This window comes from Mytilus edulis, chromosome 4, assembly GCF_963676685.1.
Source record: "Mytilus edulis chromosome 4, xbMytEdul2.2, whole genome shotgun sequence".
NCBI lineage: Eukaryota > Metazoa > Mollusca > Bivalvia > Mytilida > Mytilidae > Mytilus > Mytilus edulis.
In genome coordinates, this window is record NC_092347.1 from 81,504,146 (window position 1) to 81,523,644 (window position 19,499).

General features: G+C 32.0%; 2 protein-coding genes across 3 annotated transcripts in view; one reads left to right on the forward strand and one right to left on the reverse strand.

Annotated features, from left to right (window-relative positions):
• Window positions 1-19,499, forward strand: part of LOC139520706 (allantoicase-like) — a 36,933-nt gene that overhangs the window by 11,286 nt on the left and 6,148 nt on the right. The window contains exons 1-7 of one of the 2 annotated variants that reach the window (XM_071313587.1): window positions 9,498-9,561; window positions 15,221-15,312; window positions 15,989-16,051; window positions 16,739-16,853; window positions 17,496-17,591; window positions 18,212-18,300; window positions 18,707-18,827. In XM_071313587.1, the coding sequence (XP_071169688.1) occupies window positions 15,238-15,312; window positions 15,989-16,051; window positions 16,739-16,853; window positions 17,496-17,591; window positions 18,212-18,300; window positions 18,707-18,827 (559 nt within the window). In that variant the 5' untranslated portion in view covers window positions 9,498-9,561; window positions 15,221-15,237. Of the gene's footprint in view, window positions 1-9,497; window positions 9,562-15,220; window positions 15,313-15,988; window positions 16,052-16,738; window positions 16,854-17,495; window positions 17,592-18,211; window positions 18,301-18,706; window positions 18,828-19,499 lie in introns of those variants that run through there. The other variant, XM_071313588.1, reaches the window with a different exon arrangement.
• On the reverse strand, window positions 4,935-9,424 carry LOC139520705 (4-hydroxyphenylpyruvate dioxygenase-like protein). The gene is made up of 5 exons (XM_071313586.1): window positions 8,702-9,424; window positions 7,807-7,964; window positions 7,440-7,591; window positions 6,435-6,547; window positions 4,935-5,196 (listed from the first exon to the last, which is right to left on the reverse strand). The coding sequence occupies exons 1-5, from the start codon at window positions 9,358-9,360 to the stop codon at window positions 5,043-5,045; spliced, it is 1,236 nt and encodes a 411-aa protein (XP_071169687.1). The 5' UTR covers window positions 9,361-9,424; the 3' UTR covers window positions 4,935-5,042.

The following is a 19,499-nucleotide window of genomic DNA, read 5'->3' on the forward strand; positions in this document are numbered from 1 at the left end:
TAATTTTAGTTTCTTGTGTACAATTTGGAAATTAGTATGGCGTTCATTATCACTGGACTAGTATATATTTGTTTAGGGGCCAGCTGAGGGACGCCTCCGGGTGCGGGAATTTCTCGCTAAATTGAAGACCTGTTGGTGACCCTCTGCTGTTGTTTTTTATTTGGTCGGGTTGTTGTCTCTTTGACACATTCCCCATTTCCATTCTCAATTTTATTTGACATACCCCTGGTTCGTCAACTTTTTGATCAGACACTGGTGACGTTTTACAAAATCTGAGTAGCAGCTGTAAGCTCTTGAATACCGAATAAGTTGGGAAATCACATAAGCAGGTGAAGTTGGTGTATTGCTACTAAGGTTGGGGAAATTGGGTAATTTCAAAATTAAAATCGTCATGTTTATCATAGCTTCAGCTACTGAGATGACCGCTTATGTCAAATTTGAGGTATAAATCTAAAACTACTTCTTTAATTTCTAGTTCTGGAGGATATATTAATTGAACCCTATCAGAAAAGTTTATTTGGATTGTTAATGGAAAGAACATCACCAATATATCTGAATGTAAAATTAAATAATCTGGCTTTGATCTTCTTGTTTTTGACTAGTGTTTGAATGAAGTCGGACTAAACCCATGCAGAGTGCAATTTTGCATACTTGCTCTTAAATCATTATGAATTTATTTTTTTTCTTGTGCAAAATACATCAATTGTTTGTTTTAAAGATTCAAAAGTAACCCATTTAGTCCAAATGTTAATTGACTACCCATTAATGGTTCCATTTAAACTGGCCTAAGTTTAATTAAACTTTTAAACAATGCAAAAGTTTCAAAGTAAATAGACCTTAACTGAGGGGTCTTGTCCAAATTATCTCCATGGACGAAATATCTAGAAAGGGATCAATTGATGATTTCGTCATGATGACTTATTTGAATAAATAAACTCATCATAGATACCAGGATTGAAATTTTATATTTACATCAGACACACGTTTCGTCTACAAAAGACTCATTAGTGACACTTGAATAAAACCAGATGCTCCGCAGGGCGTAGCTTTATACGACCGCAGAGGTTGAACCATGAACGGTTGGGGCAAGTATGGACACAACATTCAAGCTGGATTCAGCTCTAAATTTGGATTGTGATTAAATAGTTGACACAGCATAGGTTTCTGACACAGAATGAATGTGTTCTAATGAACTTAAAATTTTTGTTTTCTCTTAGAGCAATTCACTATGCTGTTGAATATTAATCCTCTCAAAAAAATGTTTGAAGAAATTTTCTTTTTTATTTATGAAATTTCAAATGAGAAAAATTGAACCCAATTTTTTTAATCACATCCCCCTTTCCCTTATTCCAAAACTAATCTCAATTAAAATTTCTAATGGAGTTTGCAACAATAACTACTCATTTAAATACATCATAAAATATTAAGATGTAAAAAAACTGCTTGTTATCACTGAATGGTAAAGATTATTTTAATTTATCAGTTGGTAGTAAAAAGTGAATATACATTGTATATTGTATATAACAAAGATTTAAGTTGATTCTGGACAAAGAAAAATCTTGCTATTGCACAATATTTTGCAATTAGATATTTCTTGCTTACTATTCTGGACAAAGAAAGATAACTCTAATTAAAAAAAAAATTGCTATTTCACAATATTGTGCAATTAGATATTTCTTGCCATTGCGCAATACTGTGCAATTGAAAAGACTTGCTATTGCACAATACTTAATATAATAATTTTAGATCCTGATTTGGACCAACTTGAAAACTGGGCCCATAATAAAAAATCTAAGTACATTTTTGGATTCAGCATATCAAAGAACCCCAAGATTTCAATTTTTGTTAAAATCAGACTAAGTTTAATTTTGGACCCTTTGGACTTTAGTGTAGACCAATTTGAAAACAGGACCAAAAATGAAGAATCTACATACACAGTTAGATTTGGTATATCAAAGAACCCCATTTATTCAATTTTTGATGAAATCAAACAAAGTTTAATTTTGGACCCCGATTTGGACCAACTTGAAAACTGGGCCAATAATCAAGAATCTAAGTACATTTTTAGATTCAACATATCAAAGAACCTAACTGATTCATTTTTTGTCAAAATCAAACTAAGTTTAATTTTGGACCCTTTGGACCTTAATGTAGACCAATTTGAAAACGGGACCAAAAGTTAAGAATCTACATACACAGTCATGACAGTTAGATTCGGCATATCAAAGAACCCCAATTATTCAATTTAGATGAAATCAAACAAAGTTTAATTTTGGACCCTTTGGGCCCCTTATTCTGTTGGGACCAAAACTCCCAAAATCAATACCAACCTTCCTTTTATGGTCATAAACCTTGTGTTTAAATTTCATAGATTTCTATTTACTTATACTAACGTTATGGTGCGAAAACCAAGAAAAATGCTTATTTGGGTCCCTTTTTGGCCCCCAATTCCTAAACTGTTGGGACCTAAACTCCCAAAATCAATACCAACCTTTCTTTTGTAGTCATTAACATTGTGTTTAAATTTCATTGATTTCTATTTACTTAAACTAAAGTTAATGTGCGAAAACCAAGAATAATGCTTATTTGGGCCCTTTTTTGGCCCCTAATTCCTAAACTGTTGAAACCAAAACTCCCAAAATCAATCCCAACCGTTCTTTTGTGGTCATAAACCTTGTGTCAAAATTTCATAGATTTCTATTAACTTAAACTAAAGTTATAGTGCATAAACCAAGAAAATGCTTATTTGGGCCCTTTTTGGCCCCTAATTCCTAAAATGTTGGGACCAAAACTCCCAAAATCAATACCAACCTTCCTTTTGTGGTCATAAACCTTGTGTTAAAATTTCATAGATTTCCATTCCATTTTACTAAAGTTAGAGTGCGAAAACTAAAAGTATTCGGACGACGACGCAGACGACGACGCCAACGTGATAGCAATATACGACGAAAATTTTTTCAAATTTTGCGGTCGTATAAAAATGTTAAAAAGGCCAAATAAATACTAAGTTGAATAGCATTGAGGACCAAAAATTCCTAATTGTTTTGCCAAAATACAGTCAAGATAATCTATTCCCGAGGTAGAAAAGTCTTAGTATTTAAAAAAAATATTTTTTTTGTTAACAGTTAACATATAATTATGAACATATCAAGATTTTATTCAATATCTTGTTTTGTTGAACATTTTTGGCATTTACTTTTTTCTTTATTCATTATAGTTTCTGCCAAAATGTCAAAATTTGATAAAAATCGTCATTCTGGTGCCATATCTCTGACAGAAGTCAACTTACTATTTCGCTAATGTTGACCTATTTGTAGATTTTAATCCCCATAACCTACTGTAAACCAACTAATGTCACGACTTTCACTAAGAGTCAAATAAAAAGAAAATAAATCTTGATGAATGATTAAAACTTGTATCTTTCTTTGAATAATTTATCGATGAAAATAGAAAATTTCATTGCTGAGAAGTTAGTAATTGAAAAATAACATATCCATGAAAATAAGTTGGTTTACAGAATTTGCTATTTGCAGTTTCTATTTGATTTTCTGCAAAAAAAATGGTAAACATGATATTTTAAGGGCAATAACTCTATAATTACTGCAATAATTTGAAGAAAAAAAAAACTGGCTTTCAATGACAATAACTCCTATAAGTCATCAATAGACGATTTTAGTCATGTTTGACTTATTTGTGAATCCTATCTGTCAGGTCATTTTTACTGTCGAAACAATTTTTAAGTACAAATGTAATAACCAGAAAACTGTGAAATTTGTTTTAAGAAACAGGATAATTAAGGGTAATTACTTTGAATGAGGTTGTTCAATTTAACCCCAATATTTGTGCTATGACTGCTTCAGTTTCTGAGATATAAGCCATTTTCTTTTGTTGGCAACGGCAGCCGTTTTGTAGATTAATAAAATATCCAGATAGACTTTTAGAAACAAAGAATTAGGTTCAAAACAGATTGAAATTTGTTAGTTCAAGTTTGGTAATATTGCTCAGTAATTTTAAAGAATATTTGGTTTGTTACAATGACAGACAATGGTCATCAAGTGATGGCAATGGCTCATATGGTGCTTTGGAACTGTTAACCTCATAAGAAACACCAATTATAATTCCAAAAAGTTATCACAATTGTATTACATCCATTCAGTTTCAATTCCATTTTTAACTAAATTGTTTTGTGGTAACAGTTTGGAATATTTTTGGCATTATCATATTTATCATTAGGCTGTCCAAATTACACAAGGAAAGCACTGTTGAAATGGGTTACCACCTATAGCAGCAATAATAGAATTTCCCATTTATATGCAATGTACAAATAAGTATATTACACCCATCCATAGTTGTGATTTTAAATTGACTTAACTGGGTTCCAATGTTCCATGTATGTTTTTATATGACACACACCTCATACAAAGAATCACAAATTATACAAAATTGAAATAAGACATGCTTGTTTTAACAGAAAAGTTCAATCAAACATTAACAGTCCTTTTAGGGACAACATCAAAAGTTCAATGTAGGATAAAAAACTTAATTCACATAGTTTTTTCACTGACCCCCACCCCCCCTTAATTTGGGAAAAATTGATTTACCTATATGGATATAGGTAAAATCGATTTTGGATTAACAAAACTTGCAGCAATGTTGACCCCCACCCCCAAACTATTTGATTTAAGTTTTTTATCCTACATCGATCTTTTGATGTCGTCCCTTACCATGTTCTAGTTCAATAAATGTGTGATGTTGGACAGTCAGCCACTTTACAGGACATCATGGTTAATATAAATATTCTCTGAATAATTGTGGCTGAGTTTGTGTATATTGGGGTCAGTAGTGGCAGAGGAAAAGATTTTGTTATGTATAATTCTAGGGTGTGATTTGTTAATTTTGTATAAATCCCTCAGATTTAAATAAAGAAATAAAGCTTTAGTAAAAATATCCTTTTTATTACAAAAATCACTGGTAATATTTTATAAATATAATACTATTATCACAAAAGATTGAGATTTTAGTAGCCTCAAACTGAATTATCATCAACTCTTTGCCTCAGATAAATAAGCTTGCATGGATCTCCATAATGCTGTTATATTCCCTGATCCAAATCCTCTGGCTCCAAATCTTTGAATGATTTCCAGGAAAAATGTCTTTTCATCAAACAAAGGCTGCGTAAACTTTTGCATTAAATATCTAAAAATAGAAAAATAGAAATACTTGTAAGTAAAGAACACATTGTAAGTTAAAAACTTGTATCTTATCTTCTGTTATTTGTCTTGGTTTGACAATAAGATAGGTTTAAAGTAGTATCTATGTAATTCAGAGACAAATAACTAATAGCTCCAATTTTGTCAACAATTTATAAAAAAAATTTAACATTCACTTAACACATCTTCTTTTATGTGATTTTTATGTAAGTGTCATTTTTATATGTACCTCAAATAAACATTCGGGTAATTGATAGAATATGTTAAAACTTACCATTAACATTTTCATGTCAAAAGTAGTGGTATCATTTATTTTGAGGCAGGACAAATTGTAGCAGTATTTTTTCATAGACTTTACATTGTAAGTACATTTACTTATTAGTTTAATAGTCAAATACATACCAATAGAGTTAAGCTTTTTTTCTTATACTCTGCAATAGTCTGTATTAATCATTCCACATGCACTTAAAACTTATTGAAGGGTAATTTTCTAAGTGTTTATCCAGAACTTAGCATACTGAACATACAACTACTGTTGTTTCATTTATTTCTGTAGGTACCAATTATTGTGGATTAAGAAAAACTTACATGTTTGTGGATATCTAATTTTGTTCTTTTGAAAAAGTTTGAATACAAGCCTACAGAAATTTATCTTTCATTGAACTCTGACTTAAAATTTAATAATTTGATTCACCTGTAGATATCCACAATAAAATTAAAATTGTTAATCAATTTTATAAAAATGAATCGACAGTACATGCAAACACTGACCTTTGTTCACACGAATCAGTATCAAGATAGCCTCACTGTCAACTAATATTCCTTACCTTGTTTCACATGAATTAGTATCTGGATCAGCCTCATTGTCAACAAATATTCCATACCTTTTTTCAAATGAATCAGTTTCTGCATCAGCCTCACTGTCAACTAATATTCCTTACCTTAGTTCACATGAATCAGTTTCTGGGTCAGCCTCATTGTCAACTAATATTCCTTACTTAGTTCACATGAATCAGTATCTGGATCAGCCTCATTGTCAACAAATATTACATACCTTTTTTCACATTAATCAGTTTCTGGGTCAGCCTCACTGTCAACTAATATTTCTTACCTTAGTTCACATGAATCAGTTTCTGGGTCAGCCTCATTGTCAACTAGTATTCCTTACTTAGTTCACATGAATCAGTATCTGGATCAGCCTCATTGTAAACTTATATTCCTTACCTTAGTTCACATGAATCAGTATCTGGATCAGCCTCATTGTCAACTAATATTCCATACTTTTTAAGTACTTCTACATCCTCATTTATTTCTTCCATTTCCTTCAGTTTTCCAACCTGTTTCAATGAATGGAAAGAAAAACTGTTTAAAAATTTTAAATTTATTTCTATGCTTTTAATCTGCTTTTGACAGGAATAATATGTTCATAGATAAATCATCAATTCATGTATGTGATATACAATTAAATTAGTATTTCATTTTTTTATCTCTGATTTTTGACAAGGTTTATGCTTTTATCTACATGTATAGCAAAGCACCCCAAATGTGGAAAATATTTAAGGGATTTCTTTAAGATAATTTTGGGATATTTTGCTTGTTATTTCATTGCATAAGTTAAATGTTGAAATTTAATAGCTATTCTTGAACACTTTAACATAATACTAGAAAATGTCCTGATTCCTTTCATAATTGGGGGAGACAGTGGCAATCAGTTTTTATGGAAATGAGTTGTGGTATGGAAATACAAATACATACCTGTACCAATATCCTTAACTTAACATGTGTAAACCCCCAAAATTGACCTTATCAACTTGAATATTACATGTAAACTATGCAAGTTTAAAGTCAATGGACCATAAGTGAATTTTCTGGGCTACATAATCTATAAGAAATTGAGATGTAAAAAAAGTTATAACAGTTAAACTGCAAGAAAATATCATTGTCTAACCATTATTGGTTTCCTTTAACTTAATTTCATACAAATATTATCATATAAATATTCAAAAGTTTAAAACTCAATGGACCATGAGTCATGGTGACTGAGCTGATGTATAATGCTTATACAACTTTATATTGAATATCCTTGAATACCATTGGCATTATTAGATCCTCTTACACTTACCCTCAACACAAAATTTTAAAAAGATTTATGACACATATCACTTAAATCTGTCTATTCCCTAAAATAAAAAAATCAAGTTTAAGATTAAGACTCAAACAAAACCTCACCTCTGTGTAGTAAGTATAGGGTGGTTCGACAAAATTGACACCTTGTTCTTGTAACGTTGACACAGCATTGACAATACTTTCTGTATGTAAACCAATATGTTGTATACCATCTCCCCTGTGTTCTTCTAAGAAAGTGTCAATCTGATTTGGCCCTAGAAATATATAAATACTCATTTCAGGCAAACTATTACATGTATCTGAATTTTGGCAATCAGTTGATAAGAGTGACAAAGTGATTGATGTTTTAACTTATGAGACTAAAAATAATCCTTTTATGTCTAGTTAATACATACATACATACATGCTTTCAACCAAATTATTGGAATGTTTTAAATGAAAAGTTGTTGATGGACTTTTGCATATTTACCTTGTCCTTCAAGTGCTTCAGCTATTACAAATTTAAGGCTGTTTTCTGGACCCTGAGAATATAGACCTGTTTCAGCACATTTCCAGTACTCAAAGGCTTTCAAACGTATTCCAATATCCTCAGTGTCAATGACAAAGCCGTCATCTGTATCTTCATCACTAAAATACAAACAGGTACAAGATGATACAAGATGTAAACAACTACAAGAGATGTTAATTGTAAGTGTTACATGTAATTAACAATGAAAAATATGATTTTAAATTTACATCAGATACATTTCATGTGAACAATATGCCTAGGAAATAAAACTAATAAAAACAAAAAATATTATAGTTGTCTTATGCCTTTTATCTCTTTGTTTTTTAGAGAATTTGGTGCTGATGACAAATCATTTAGTTATGTAATTTATTCACAACTCTTTTTAAATTTCAGGTGGTATTTACTATATAATATATTTACATCTTACACCTGTCTACATGTAGCAAGACTGTATTTTGCCCTCTAACATGTCTAAACTATGACTTTTTGTAATCTGTTTCATTGACATGCCATTTAACTCCCCTAATTGATGAGTACATGTACAAAAATGTTTATTATACAAGAATTTTTAAAGTTTACAGTAAACATGGTAAACAGGTAACAATTACATTTGTAATTTTTAAAACAGTTTGCTGCTGTTGTAACATTTCAAGACCTGATTTAGTTTAAATGAAATATGTTGTACAACTTCAAAAGCAGTTTTCTCAACATTTTGTTTTTATTTACAATGTATCTACAAATTATCCAAACTTTAATATTATAATACAGTCAATGACAGTACATTTTGTACATTTCTATTCTTGCTGCACAATATTGGATCACACATTTTTGTTGAGCCTTTATGTCCCAAAATTACCTATTAATATAAAATCTGTTCATTCCAAGATTTTTCTCATACCAATCCAATACTCTTCCTGAAGCACCAAGAGCACATGCAAATGTAACATGATCAATATGAGTGACTAAAGGATTTTCACAGCCACTGTATGGATTGTCTACATTTTCAAAACCTGGTAAAAAGCATCCTTTATATTTACTGTCATCGACAATTGTGTGTATAACATTTCCAATACAAGACTTTATTATGGCTGTTTCTACTGAACCGTTAATGTCTGAGATTACATTTGGGGGTTTCAGTACCTCTCCACCTGCCTGGCATACTCTCTGTACACAATGCTTGACATCTTTGACCTTCAAGGCTATGTTGCTAACTGTGTTTGCAAATGGTTTTGAAACATTTGCAGAGTTGACAGCTCTGTTTTTGCCTAATGATAGATACTGGTTAGAAATATATGGATCCTCTGAGTGATCTTCTGCAATTGCATCAGAAACATCAAATGTCTTGGGTTGTGTAATCAAAAATTTGGCATTTCCAGAACAAAGTACCCACTGATTATGCGATTTGATTGAACGTTTGGCAATCAAAGCAAATTTGTATTTGTTTGTTAGTTCTCGAGTTAATTTTTCTCCGTCACTGACATAATATTCTGCGTGATGAAGGCTATAACTATCCATTAAGCCGGCTTTTTTTCTGTAAATCAAAATATCGGCTGCTACCGGAAGTACTCTTCTTTTATTTTCTAAGTCATTGGATTGTTTTAGACGAAAGAGATTTCGTTTATTATAAAATCTTTGTCATTTCAACGCTTTCAGGTAAACAAGTCTGTGCCCAAGGGGTTGTTGCATAAATTAATGTAATATGCATTACACCTAAATGTAATAATACTATTTTTATCTCTATTCATGTCGCGTTACATATGTCTCTGTACTTGTAACCTGATTTAAGGGGACATGAAGAAAATACCAAGAAAAATACCTTGGGAGGCATAATATTTTTGTTTGTTTCCCCCACCACAATAAAGTTGTGAATGATAGGATAAGTCCTGTCCGTCTGTCTGTCTTTTTATCTATCTGACTATATGTGTTTATAGTGCAACCCTTGCTTAACGATTAGACTGAGAATGAAACTTTGCAATTTTTTTTCTAAAAGATAATCACTTTATGAATCAGGGGAGATAATAGAACTATCAATATTGCAATATGTTTAAATTATGTTATAATTTTCACATATTCTTTTAAAATCTGCCACTCAGGGAACTTAGGATATTAAATTTGTTGTCTACCTTGGTACAAAACTAAGTGTCATCCACCTTTCATTAAATTATAAATCATATTTATGAAGCCACTTTTTAAGTTATTTTTATAATGCTCTAAAAGCATAATTAAATAGTTTATTTGAAGAATGTTATACATTTTATATATAATATATTTTTTCTAAGTTGAAAGAGTGCTAAAAATCAACTATTTATTATATTCCAATCAAGGTTTGAAATGTATACAGAGTGGACATTTCACATTACGAGTAACAATTGTATTAGATACAAACACAATACATGTTTAACCCTTTCCTCCATGGATTTTTTTTTTTAATATACTTGATTCGCATAGGATTTTTTTCAGTTAAAAAAAATCATCAGTTTTAAAGTGTTAATGCATTGTGAAAACCAATATTTCATCAATGAAATTCAAGTCAGATAATTCTCATGAATATCCTTTTCATATTGGATACAATTTTTTTTAAGTCTGATGCAGACATTTTGTAGTCAAAGCATTTCAACTGAGGTACTACACAGGCGTCAAAAGGCGTCATTATGGAGTAAAGGGGGTGGCGTCAAAAGGCGTCATTATGGAAGAAAGGGATAAGCAAAAAAATATGATAAGAGGCTGCATAGGCATTTTAGGGGTAGGGGACTACCCCCATATGGAGCTACATATATATGCTTTATAAATATATTATTTTTACATGTCCCACTCCAAATGTTGCCTAGTTAATCAATAATGGGACCTATTTTCAAAATTTGCATAGATCTGATGATACTTTATACTGTATCATATACATGTAATGTGACAGCAATATTATGAACTATGATAGTAAATAACATCAATGTGATTAAAACAAACTATGTTCAGTTAGTCAATCAGTTTTGATATATATACCTCATGCATACATAGCAGCACTTTGGGATCTATTAAAACATAAATGAGCCTTACCGATATGCATATATACATGTACTGTGGATTCATAATTATTAAACATGGTGCACTAATTATATTCCTGCTCCAAAAGGAGAGGGAAAAAACTGGTTTGCATCTGTCCATCCTAAGGCATCCTTCACTCCATATGTCTATCAGCAGTATATATCATAGAATGTTGGTCACACTTTTCAAAGAAACTTCAGTGTAATAGTCCGGCGGCTACAAGCATATTTCAGACGAATTGTGCACATCCTGTTACAAGCATGAAATTTGGCATAGACCTTCCTCAACTATTACTCTTTTATTTCAGATAGGGAGGCATTTGAAAAAAATGTCTCACTTCCGGTAAAATCCAAAATGGCGGACGTCATACTTAAATCAGACCAATATCGAAGGCTAGTGTGTAAAAATGTGTTATTATCATGCTACTATCATAATATTTGGTACAGACCTTTGTTTTTTACTACTTTTGGATACATTAAATAGATTAGATGTCTTCAGAAACCCCACTTTCGGTTAAAATCCAATATGGCTGACATTGTACTTAAATAAGCTTATTTTTTAGGGAGGGTAACTGAAATGTGTTTTAACGTATTGCTACTATCATTACATTGTGTATGAACCTTTCTTTGGTGTTTCTGATGGATACAATGCATAAGACATATGTCTTAAAAACCCTTTCTTCCGGGTATATCCAAAATGGCGGACAGAGAAATATCAATTTTTTATTCAAATTTTCATTTTTTTCAATATGTAAAGAAATGATTTTATTTTGTGCTGGTCATTAAACTTTTGGCTTAAAGTTATCCTCAAAACCACTTATTCTAGCATGTTGTATTTAGATATAAAGTTGACACTTCCGGTTAAAAATATGACGTAAATTTCAAAGATGAGTCCTCAATCTATTTCTTCGATTTAGAGTTTTGGATAGATTGATTAAAACAAAATAAAATCCCTATAGTACTAAAAATTATTTAAAATTATTACTATTTGGCAAAGAATACATGTTTATTCACAGTCACCATGACATGCACACATCGCAGTGCACGGGATACCCGATTTTCCACATTAACAATGACCGCGGAATCCTTTCTTACATCCACAAGCTTATAAGCTTTTGACAAAATGATGAGGCCTCAAAAAGAGTTTTTCAAAAGTTATCCTCTTTGTCCCCGCCTGGAGTGGGTAGCATAAGAGCCAATCCCAAGCTCGTCTCCCTAAACATCTGCCTAAGTATATTGCATTATTTACATGCTGGAAAAGACTAGACCAAGTTGAGGGAATAGCCTCGAAAAGCCGTCCCTTTTGCGCAAATAGTTATTTTCTTGCTTCGTTAACCATGTTATACCCATCTGCTAAGTTTGTGCGATCTTACAGTAAAACCCCGGTGATTTAGTCTGATTAATCATCATTCTTTTTGTTAAAGTCACATCTTTAAATGCAATCAATGTCTCCCACATAGTCTTTTCCCCCTTCAAGCAAAGAGAGAACCATATCACAACAGGTAAAGACATGGATAACAATAAGTGTTTCAGATCACCCAGATCACTCATTGCCTAGTGCATTTGAAAGGCCATTGATAGATATTAATCCAAAGTCTTTTGCCCTCCCAAACACAACGTCTACCCCTATGTCACGGAATAGCGAAACAGTATTGACAACATCATCATTAACGACTGTTCAAATCATGACTCGTTTAAGTGCGTGTTTCACTGCATCAGACACATGCACCATGATTTTAGTGTCTGCCTCTAAATGTGAACTTGGTGCTGAACTTGAAATACATTACGTGGTGGATAAGATAGAATATCCTGACCATTTGTTGCTATAACTACCATACGCATCCAAGACTTCATCCACTCGTATTTCAGTTTCAAGGTATTTTATTTAGGTAAGGACATAATACCCAATCAGCATACTCAGTAGGCCGCAATTCACAATCGGAGAGCTGATTTCCAACATTTACAAAGACTGTGGTATTGTTTCTCACATCTTAATAAATTCTGCAAAAACACATATTTTCTTGCCTTGTTAACCTAATCTGTTTCTTTTTTTTTTATCTTCCAACAAAACCACGTATCGTTCTCAATGACATTAAACATCAAATCCATATGGTGATGTTGGCTGGTCAATCATCATTCTAAATGCTATAGTCACATCTTCAAACTCCATTAATGTCACCAACGCAGTTCCTTTTCCAGCGAACGTGTTATCTTTTAATGCCTAGTGCATTTGAAAGGTCATTGATTGATATATATCTTATACTTTTCCCCTTCTAAATGCAAACCAAAGTTTGTCTGCCCTATGTCACGGAATAGCGAAACAGCAATGACATCAGTTTCGACTGTTTGAGTCATGACTCAGTTAAGTCTATGTTTCACTGCATCAGACACATCTATCTTGATTCTAGTGTCAGTCTCTTCGTGTAAACATGGTGCTAAACTTGAAACATCATCAAGTGGTGGATAACACTAAACATCCTGAGCATTTGTTGCTTCAACTACCTTGTACTCAAAATTGTATTGAGCAAGCTCCTGTGAATGAAAACTTAAAAGTTCTTTCTTACTGTCGTCATCTCTCAGAAAACTTTCCTTATCTTTGAGGATGTTTTTAATCCTGGGTTCGTCTGTGTATTTCCTTTCCCCTAAATGTCGCCCTTGCTTCTTTTAGCAGCTTTAAAACTACCAGTATTTCGCTATTCCGTAACAAAGGGGCAGACGAACTATTGATTGTGTTTGGGGCGGCAAAAATCTTTGGATTAATATCTACCAATGGCCTTTCAAATGCACTAGGCAATGAGTGATCACACACTTTTATTTCTGACCAATACCTTATGACGGGTTGTGATACTGTTCTCTCTTTGCTTGAAAAGGAAAAAAAAGACTGCGTTGGAGACATTAATGGTATTTGAAGATGTGACTTTAACATAAAGAATGATGATTGATCAGCCTAAATCACCGGGGTTGTACTGTACAAACTTATCAGATCTAACATGATTAACGAACCAAGAAAGTCAATTTTTGCACAAAAGGGAAATCTCATTTTAAGTGAGGCTATTCCCACGACTTGTTCTAGTCTTTTCAAGCATGTAAAACGTGTAATATACTAATGCAGGTGTTTAGTGAGACGAGCTTTGGATTGACTCTTATGCTACCTAGTCTTGTCACTAATGGATTGCGAAGGGACAAAGAGGGTCCTTTTAAAAAAAAACTCTTTCTGAGCCCTCATCATTTTTTCAGAAGCTTGTACATTATGGATGTAAGAAAGGATGCCGCGGTTATTTTTAATGTGTAAAATCGGGTCTCCCGTGCACTGCCTTGTGTGCATGTGGTGGTGATTGTGAATAAGCATGTATTCTTGGCCAAATAGAAGTAGTTTTAAATATTTTTTAGTACTATAGTGATTTTATTTTGTTTAAATCAATCTATCCAAAACTCTACATCGAAGAAATAGATTGAGGACTCATCTTTAAAATTTACGTCATATTTTTACCGGAAGTGTCAACTTTATATCTCAGCATTTACAACATGCTAGAATAAGTGGTTTTGGGGATAACTTAAAGCCAAAAGTTTAATGATTAGCACAAAATAAAATCATTTTCTTTACATTTTGAAGAAAGTTGAAAATTTGAATAAAAAATTGATATTTCTCTGTCCGCCATTTTGGATACTTCCAGAAGTAAGGGTTTCTAAGACATATGTCTTATACATTGTCTCCATCAGAAGCACCAAAGAAAGGTTCATACACAATGTAATTATAGTAGCAATACGTTAAAACACATTTCAATTACCCTCCCTAAAAAATAAGCTTATTTAAGTACAATGTCCGCCATATTGGATTTTAACCGGAAGTGGGGTTTCTGAAGACATCTAATCTATTTAATTTATCCAAAAGTAGTAAAACACAAAGGTCTGTACCAAATATTATGATAGTAGCATGATAATAGGACATTTTTACACGCTAGTCTTCGATATTGGGCTGATTTAAGTATAACGTCCTCCATTTTGGATTTTACCGGAAGTGAGACATTTTTTTCAAATGCCTCCCTATCTGAAATAAAAGAGTAATAGTTGAGGAAGGTCTATGCCAAATTTCATGCTTGTAACAGGATGTGCACAATTTTTTACAAAGCCGCCGGACTATAACTGCTAGTTGTCCTTTGTTAATTTATGTTTCATTGTCACTTTGCTTAGTTTCTTCTGTTACCTTTTATGTGAAGATGACATTACAGTAGTTACATGTATCCATGAAATATAAATCAATAAAAATTGACTCCCATGAAAGTATTCTTATCCACTGAAACAACAGGATATTCTAAAAGATTTTTTTTTCCTTACAGATTTTAATTTTTAAAAGATGGCTGACCCACCTTCTAGCCAGTTACAGGATTTCCCACAGTTTACAGATCTTAACAATCTGGTTGCAGAACAGGTATTTTTGATTTGATGTTAATCTTTTTTAATTTATAAATTCCATTTCAGAAAATGGTATCAAAATAATTCAAAGTAGTACATGTATCAGATATGAAATAATTATTGTCAAGTCTATATTTTTCATTCACAAATCCAGTAATTTCAATGACTGAATGGTGCCACATAGTTAAACCAATGAAGCTTAATTGTTCATCAAATGAGTTTTGGCTTGACAGCTATGATTAAATATGAATAAAAATAGATTCTAACTACTGGTAGTGTTTAAGTAAACAAAAATTTAATAAAACAAAAAAAAACCCAACAAACAGAGGTCAACATGTGTCTTTTATGATATCTTGAATAACATTAATTGATTTTTGGTGTTTAACACTACTTTCAGCACTATTGGCTATACATTTTGAGAGGTAGGTGAAGTTTTGAGAGAAAATCTAAGAAACTTACTTAATTTGAGTTAAAGCGCCTGTCATTTGCAGGGTTTGAACTCCCACCAATCTCAGTGTTCACTTGTTCACCAGAGTCTCCTCTTGAATAACATAGTACAAGTCCTTCTGTCTTAAATGACAAGGTTATATTTATTTGCAATATAAATGAAACTTTTGTTAATTTTGCTTCAAACACTATAACTTTTAAAAGATTTTTTGTAAATTTTCATATGAATTAATTTCTATTTTCAGACTGGTGCTAAAGTTGTATTTGCCACGGATGATTGGTTTGCTGTAACTGAAAATCTATTAAAAGTAAATATAAATATCTGAGATAACCTTGATTATTTTAATTGTTTCTGAATCCTTTGTGAGAAATAAATTTAATCATAGTATTACATATTGAATTCTTTGTTGAATGTTTTTATCAATCAAAATCACAGTTTAAAAAGTCTTTTTTCCCCAAATAATTGCAATGGGCTAAAACAAGATGTCTAAATGAAGCAACATAGGCAGATTTTTAACATAAGAATTTTAAAGGACTGAACTAAATATGAAATACAAAATTTGGACATTTGACAGCCATACATGTCTTGTGATGTCTGAAAGTTAGAGCTATAAGGTTGAACCCTTGTCGCTCTGTCCGTAGGTCAGTATATCCATATTAACTTCCCTAAATTGGTTTCTTTTCTTTTACTTTAGTTTGCCTGAAACAAATTTTATGAAACTTATACACAATGCTTTAATATAACCACAAAACTCAAGTTTGAATTGGGTGGTATCTCATTTACTGTTCTGGAGTTATGCCCTTTTATAACATTATGTGCTAAAAAAAAAAGAGGGGGGGGTGGAAGATCTGTGTCCCATTGACAAATAATTCATTTATTTGCATTATCCAATTCAAGTTCAACAATTGACATGGTCATGCTTTAAGCTTTTTAAGGAAAATGTGAAAGTGAGTTTTGGATTTTCCCTTATTTTTGTTATGCAATCTATTTATAGGCAGATGATCCTGTATTCAAAGTTGGAGTGTTTACCGAGTATGGTAAATGGATGGATGGTTGGGAAACAAGAAGGAAGAGAATCCCTGGCCATGATTGGTGCATTATACAACTTGGTATGTTATTCAACCTATAGAAATAACAATTTGTTGTTAGGCACAGTCCCTAGGAAGGTGCAAATTTAACCTTATTAACTCAATAAAGTATATGTCCTTTGGGGTTTATGTCATTCACACTATTTTCGGTTTCATTGTCACTTGTATTAACCACATATCTCAATTTAAGTTGATTTATATAAAATTTCTGCCATTGAATTTATTTTAGAAACAATCTTGACCAATAAATTAATTCAATGTTAATTTTCCTGTATAAAAACATTGGCATATTTTTGTATCGTACAGAAAATGTGTACCTCAGTAATCAGTGTGTATTGCATAGAAATAACAGAAGATACAGAGGGACAATAAACCAAAAGTTGAAGTAGACACCACTATTGACAAAAAAAATAGTGTGAAAAATTCAAACAAAAAAGACATCAAAATGCTACACAGAAAACTAAAAAAAATGAGCAACAGAAACTCTTTAAGAAAATTGGAGTGAACTCAGATGTTCCAAAGGTGTTTAAAATAGTTCCTGCTCCACAAGTAAAACCTGTCACATTACTCCAAATTTATAAAAAATCAATATTCAGTTTCAATAGTTTGCTAGATTTGACTATAAAGGATGTCTTTATTTATTGAGTAATTTTATACTTTCAGGTGTTCCTGGTGTTATAGTAGGAGTTGATATAGACACATCATTTTTTACTGGGAATTACACCCCAAAAGCTTCAATACAGGCAGCTTGTTTAGAAAGTATACCATTTTGTTCTTTAATAGACTGTTTGTCTAAAATATTCTTTCTACAAATTATTGATAATGAAAAATACCATATAGCAAGTTATTTTCCTTAGATGGAATAAAATTCTTTAAATTTTAATTTTATAAGCTAAAAAAAATAGGTCTTTATTGTTTATAATTCTTGGTGGTATACAGCAGAGTTCAAAATATATAGTCTCTTTTAGGAACTAAAGGTAGTGGTGAAGTCAGTTTGCCTCAATTGTCCACAGTCAATGAGAAAAAATATCTTATAATAAAATATAAAACTTTCAAAGAGTATTTGAGCTAATATAATACCCATGCAACCATTTTTTTTTTAAGGGAGATGGGTGATATACATACTGTAGTAATCACCCTGTTTACCCAAAAGATCTCTCCGTCTGCCCATGGTCCATGTGCATTATTAGGCTCAATGGATATTGTTAAAACTGAACACAGGTATAGAACACTATCTGCAGGTATGCATAAAGGGAAATAATCACAGTCCAACATGTAAAAGGGGAGATAATCGAATTACTTCAATATACAAATGTTATTGGAGGTTGGGTATCATTTCTCGAGTTTACTCACAGTTCTATTTTTATCTAATTGTTTAGATCTTCCATCTTTGCCGGACAGAAAGGGAAAGATGGGTACTGCAGCAACGGAAAGTCAACTTAAACTTATTAATAGACTTGGATCACAGGTAGGTTTTTATGCATTTAAAGAAGATATAAATACTATGTAGTTTTAACTTAAAATTAATTATACTAGCTAAGTTATCTACTTTTGTAAGATTTTATGGTGACGTTGTAAGAAATACTGTAAATTCTTTTATTCAGTTACAACTCAGGTTGATTATGGCATCCCTGATATTTGTATATCTGCAAAGTATACATTATGTATGAAAATGTCATGACTTTATGTGATATAACATCCAAATGATTAACCCTGAGAACTAATTTCTCCAACTAGAACAAAACTTCTCTAAAGCTCTTAGGCCATAGTCATTGGTTTAGATAGTCGGTTATGCAATTCCTATACCGGTATATAAAAACAAAATACTGAATTTTTTTAACTTTTCAAACTTTTCAGATGTCTTTTTATTTCAGAACTGGGATGAAATTCTACCAAGTACAGCATTAAAACCTGGCTACAAAACATCATGTCATAACTTCTTTGACATAAAATACAATAAAAGGATTACTCATATTAGATTAAATATGTTTCCAGGTAATTATATTACAAGTACAGCTACCAACTAGCTTGGTAGGTCAAAAGGGGGGATTAAATACTGGAATAAAAATACCTGGTATTTAGATTTTGACAGTATGTCAGTTATTTTTGTTTTTGGATACTTACTCCAACACTTTGTATTGGATTGCAGCTATACCTGGGTATAAAGTCACATATAGTTAGAGGAAAATCCCTATTGACTTTGAGTTCACCGGGTCAAAGTTCAAGTTTGCAGAAAAGTGTATTCACTATGCTCAATACAACACTACATATGCTTTGTAACTTTACTTAAATTATTGGTCAGATATGATAAGAGGGAAATCCCTACTCATTTTGAGGTCACCATGTGTATGCGTTGAAGACCCATTGGTGGCCTTTGGCTGTTAATTGGTCTTTGGTTGGGTTGTCTTTTTGACATACATTTGTATTTCCCATTTCCATTCTCAATTTCATTATGCCAATGTCAAAGTTACTGAGTGAATAGAGGGGGGACATTCAAACTTTTAAGTCAAAATAAAACGACAACGCCATGATTAAAAAAGCAAAAGGACCAACAGATAAAAAACAGTACAGAAAATACAAGTTAAAAAACTTAAGACTGAGCAACAGGAACCCCACCATAAACTGGGGTGATGGCTGTTGCTACAAAAGCGTGAGCAGATCCTGTTC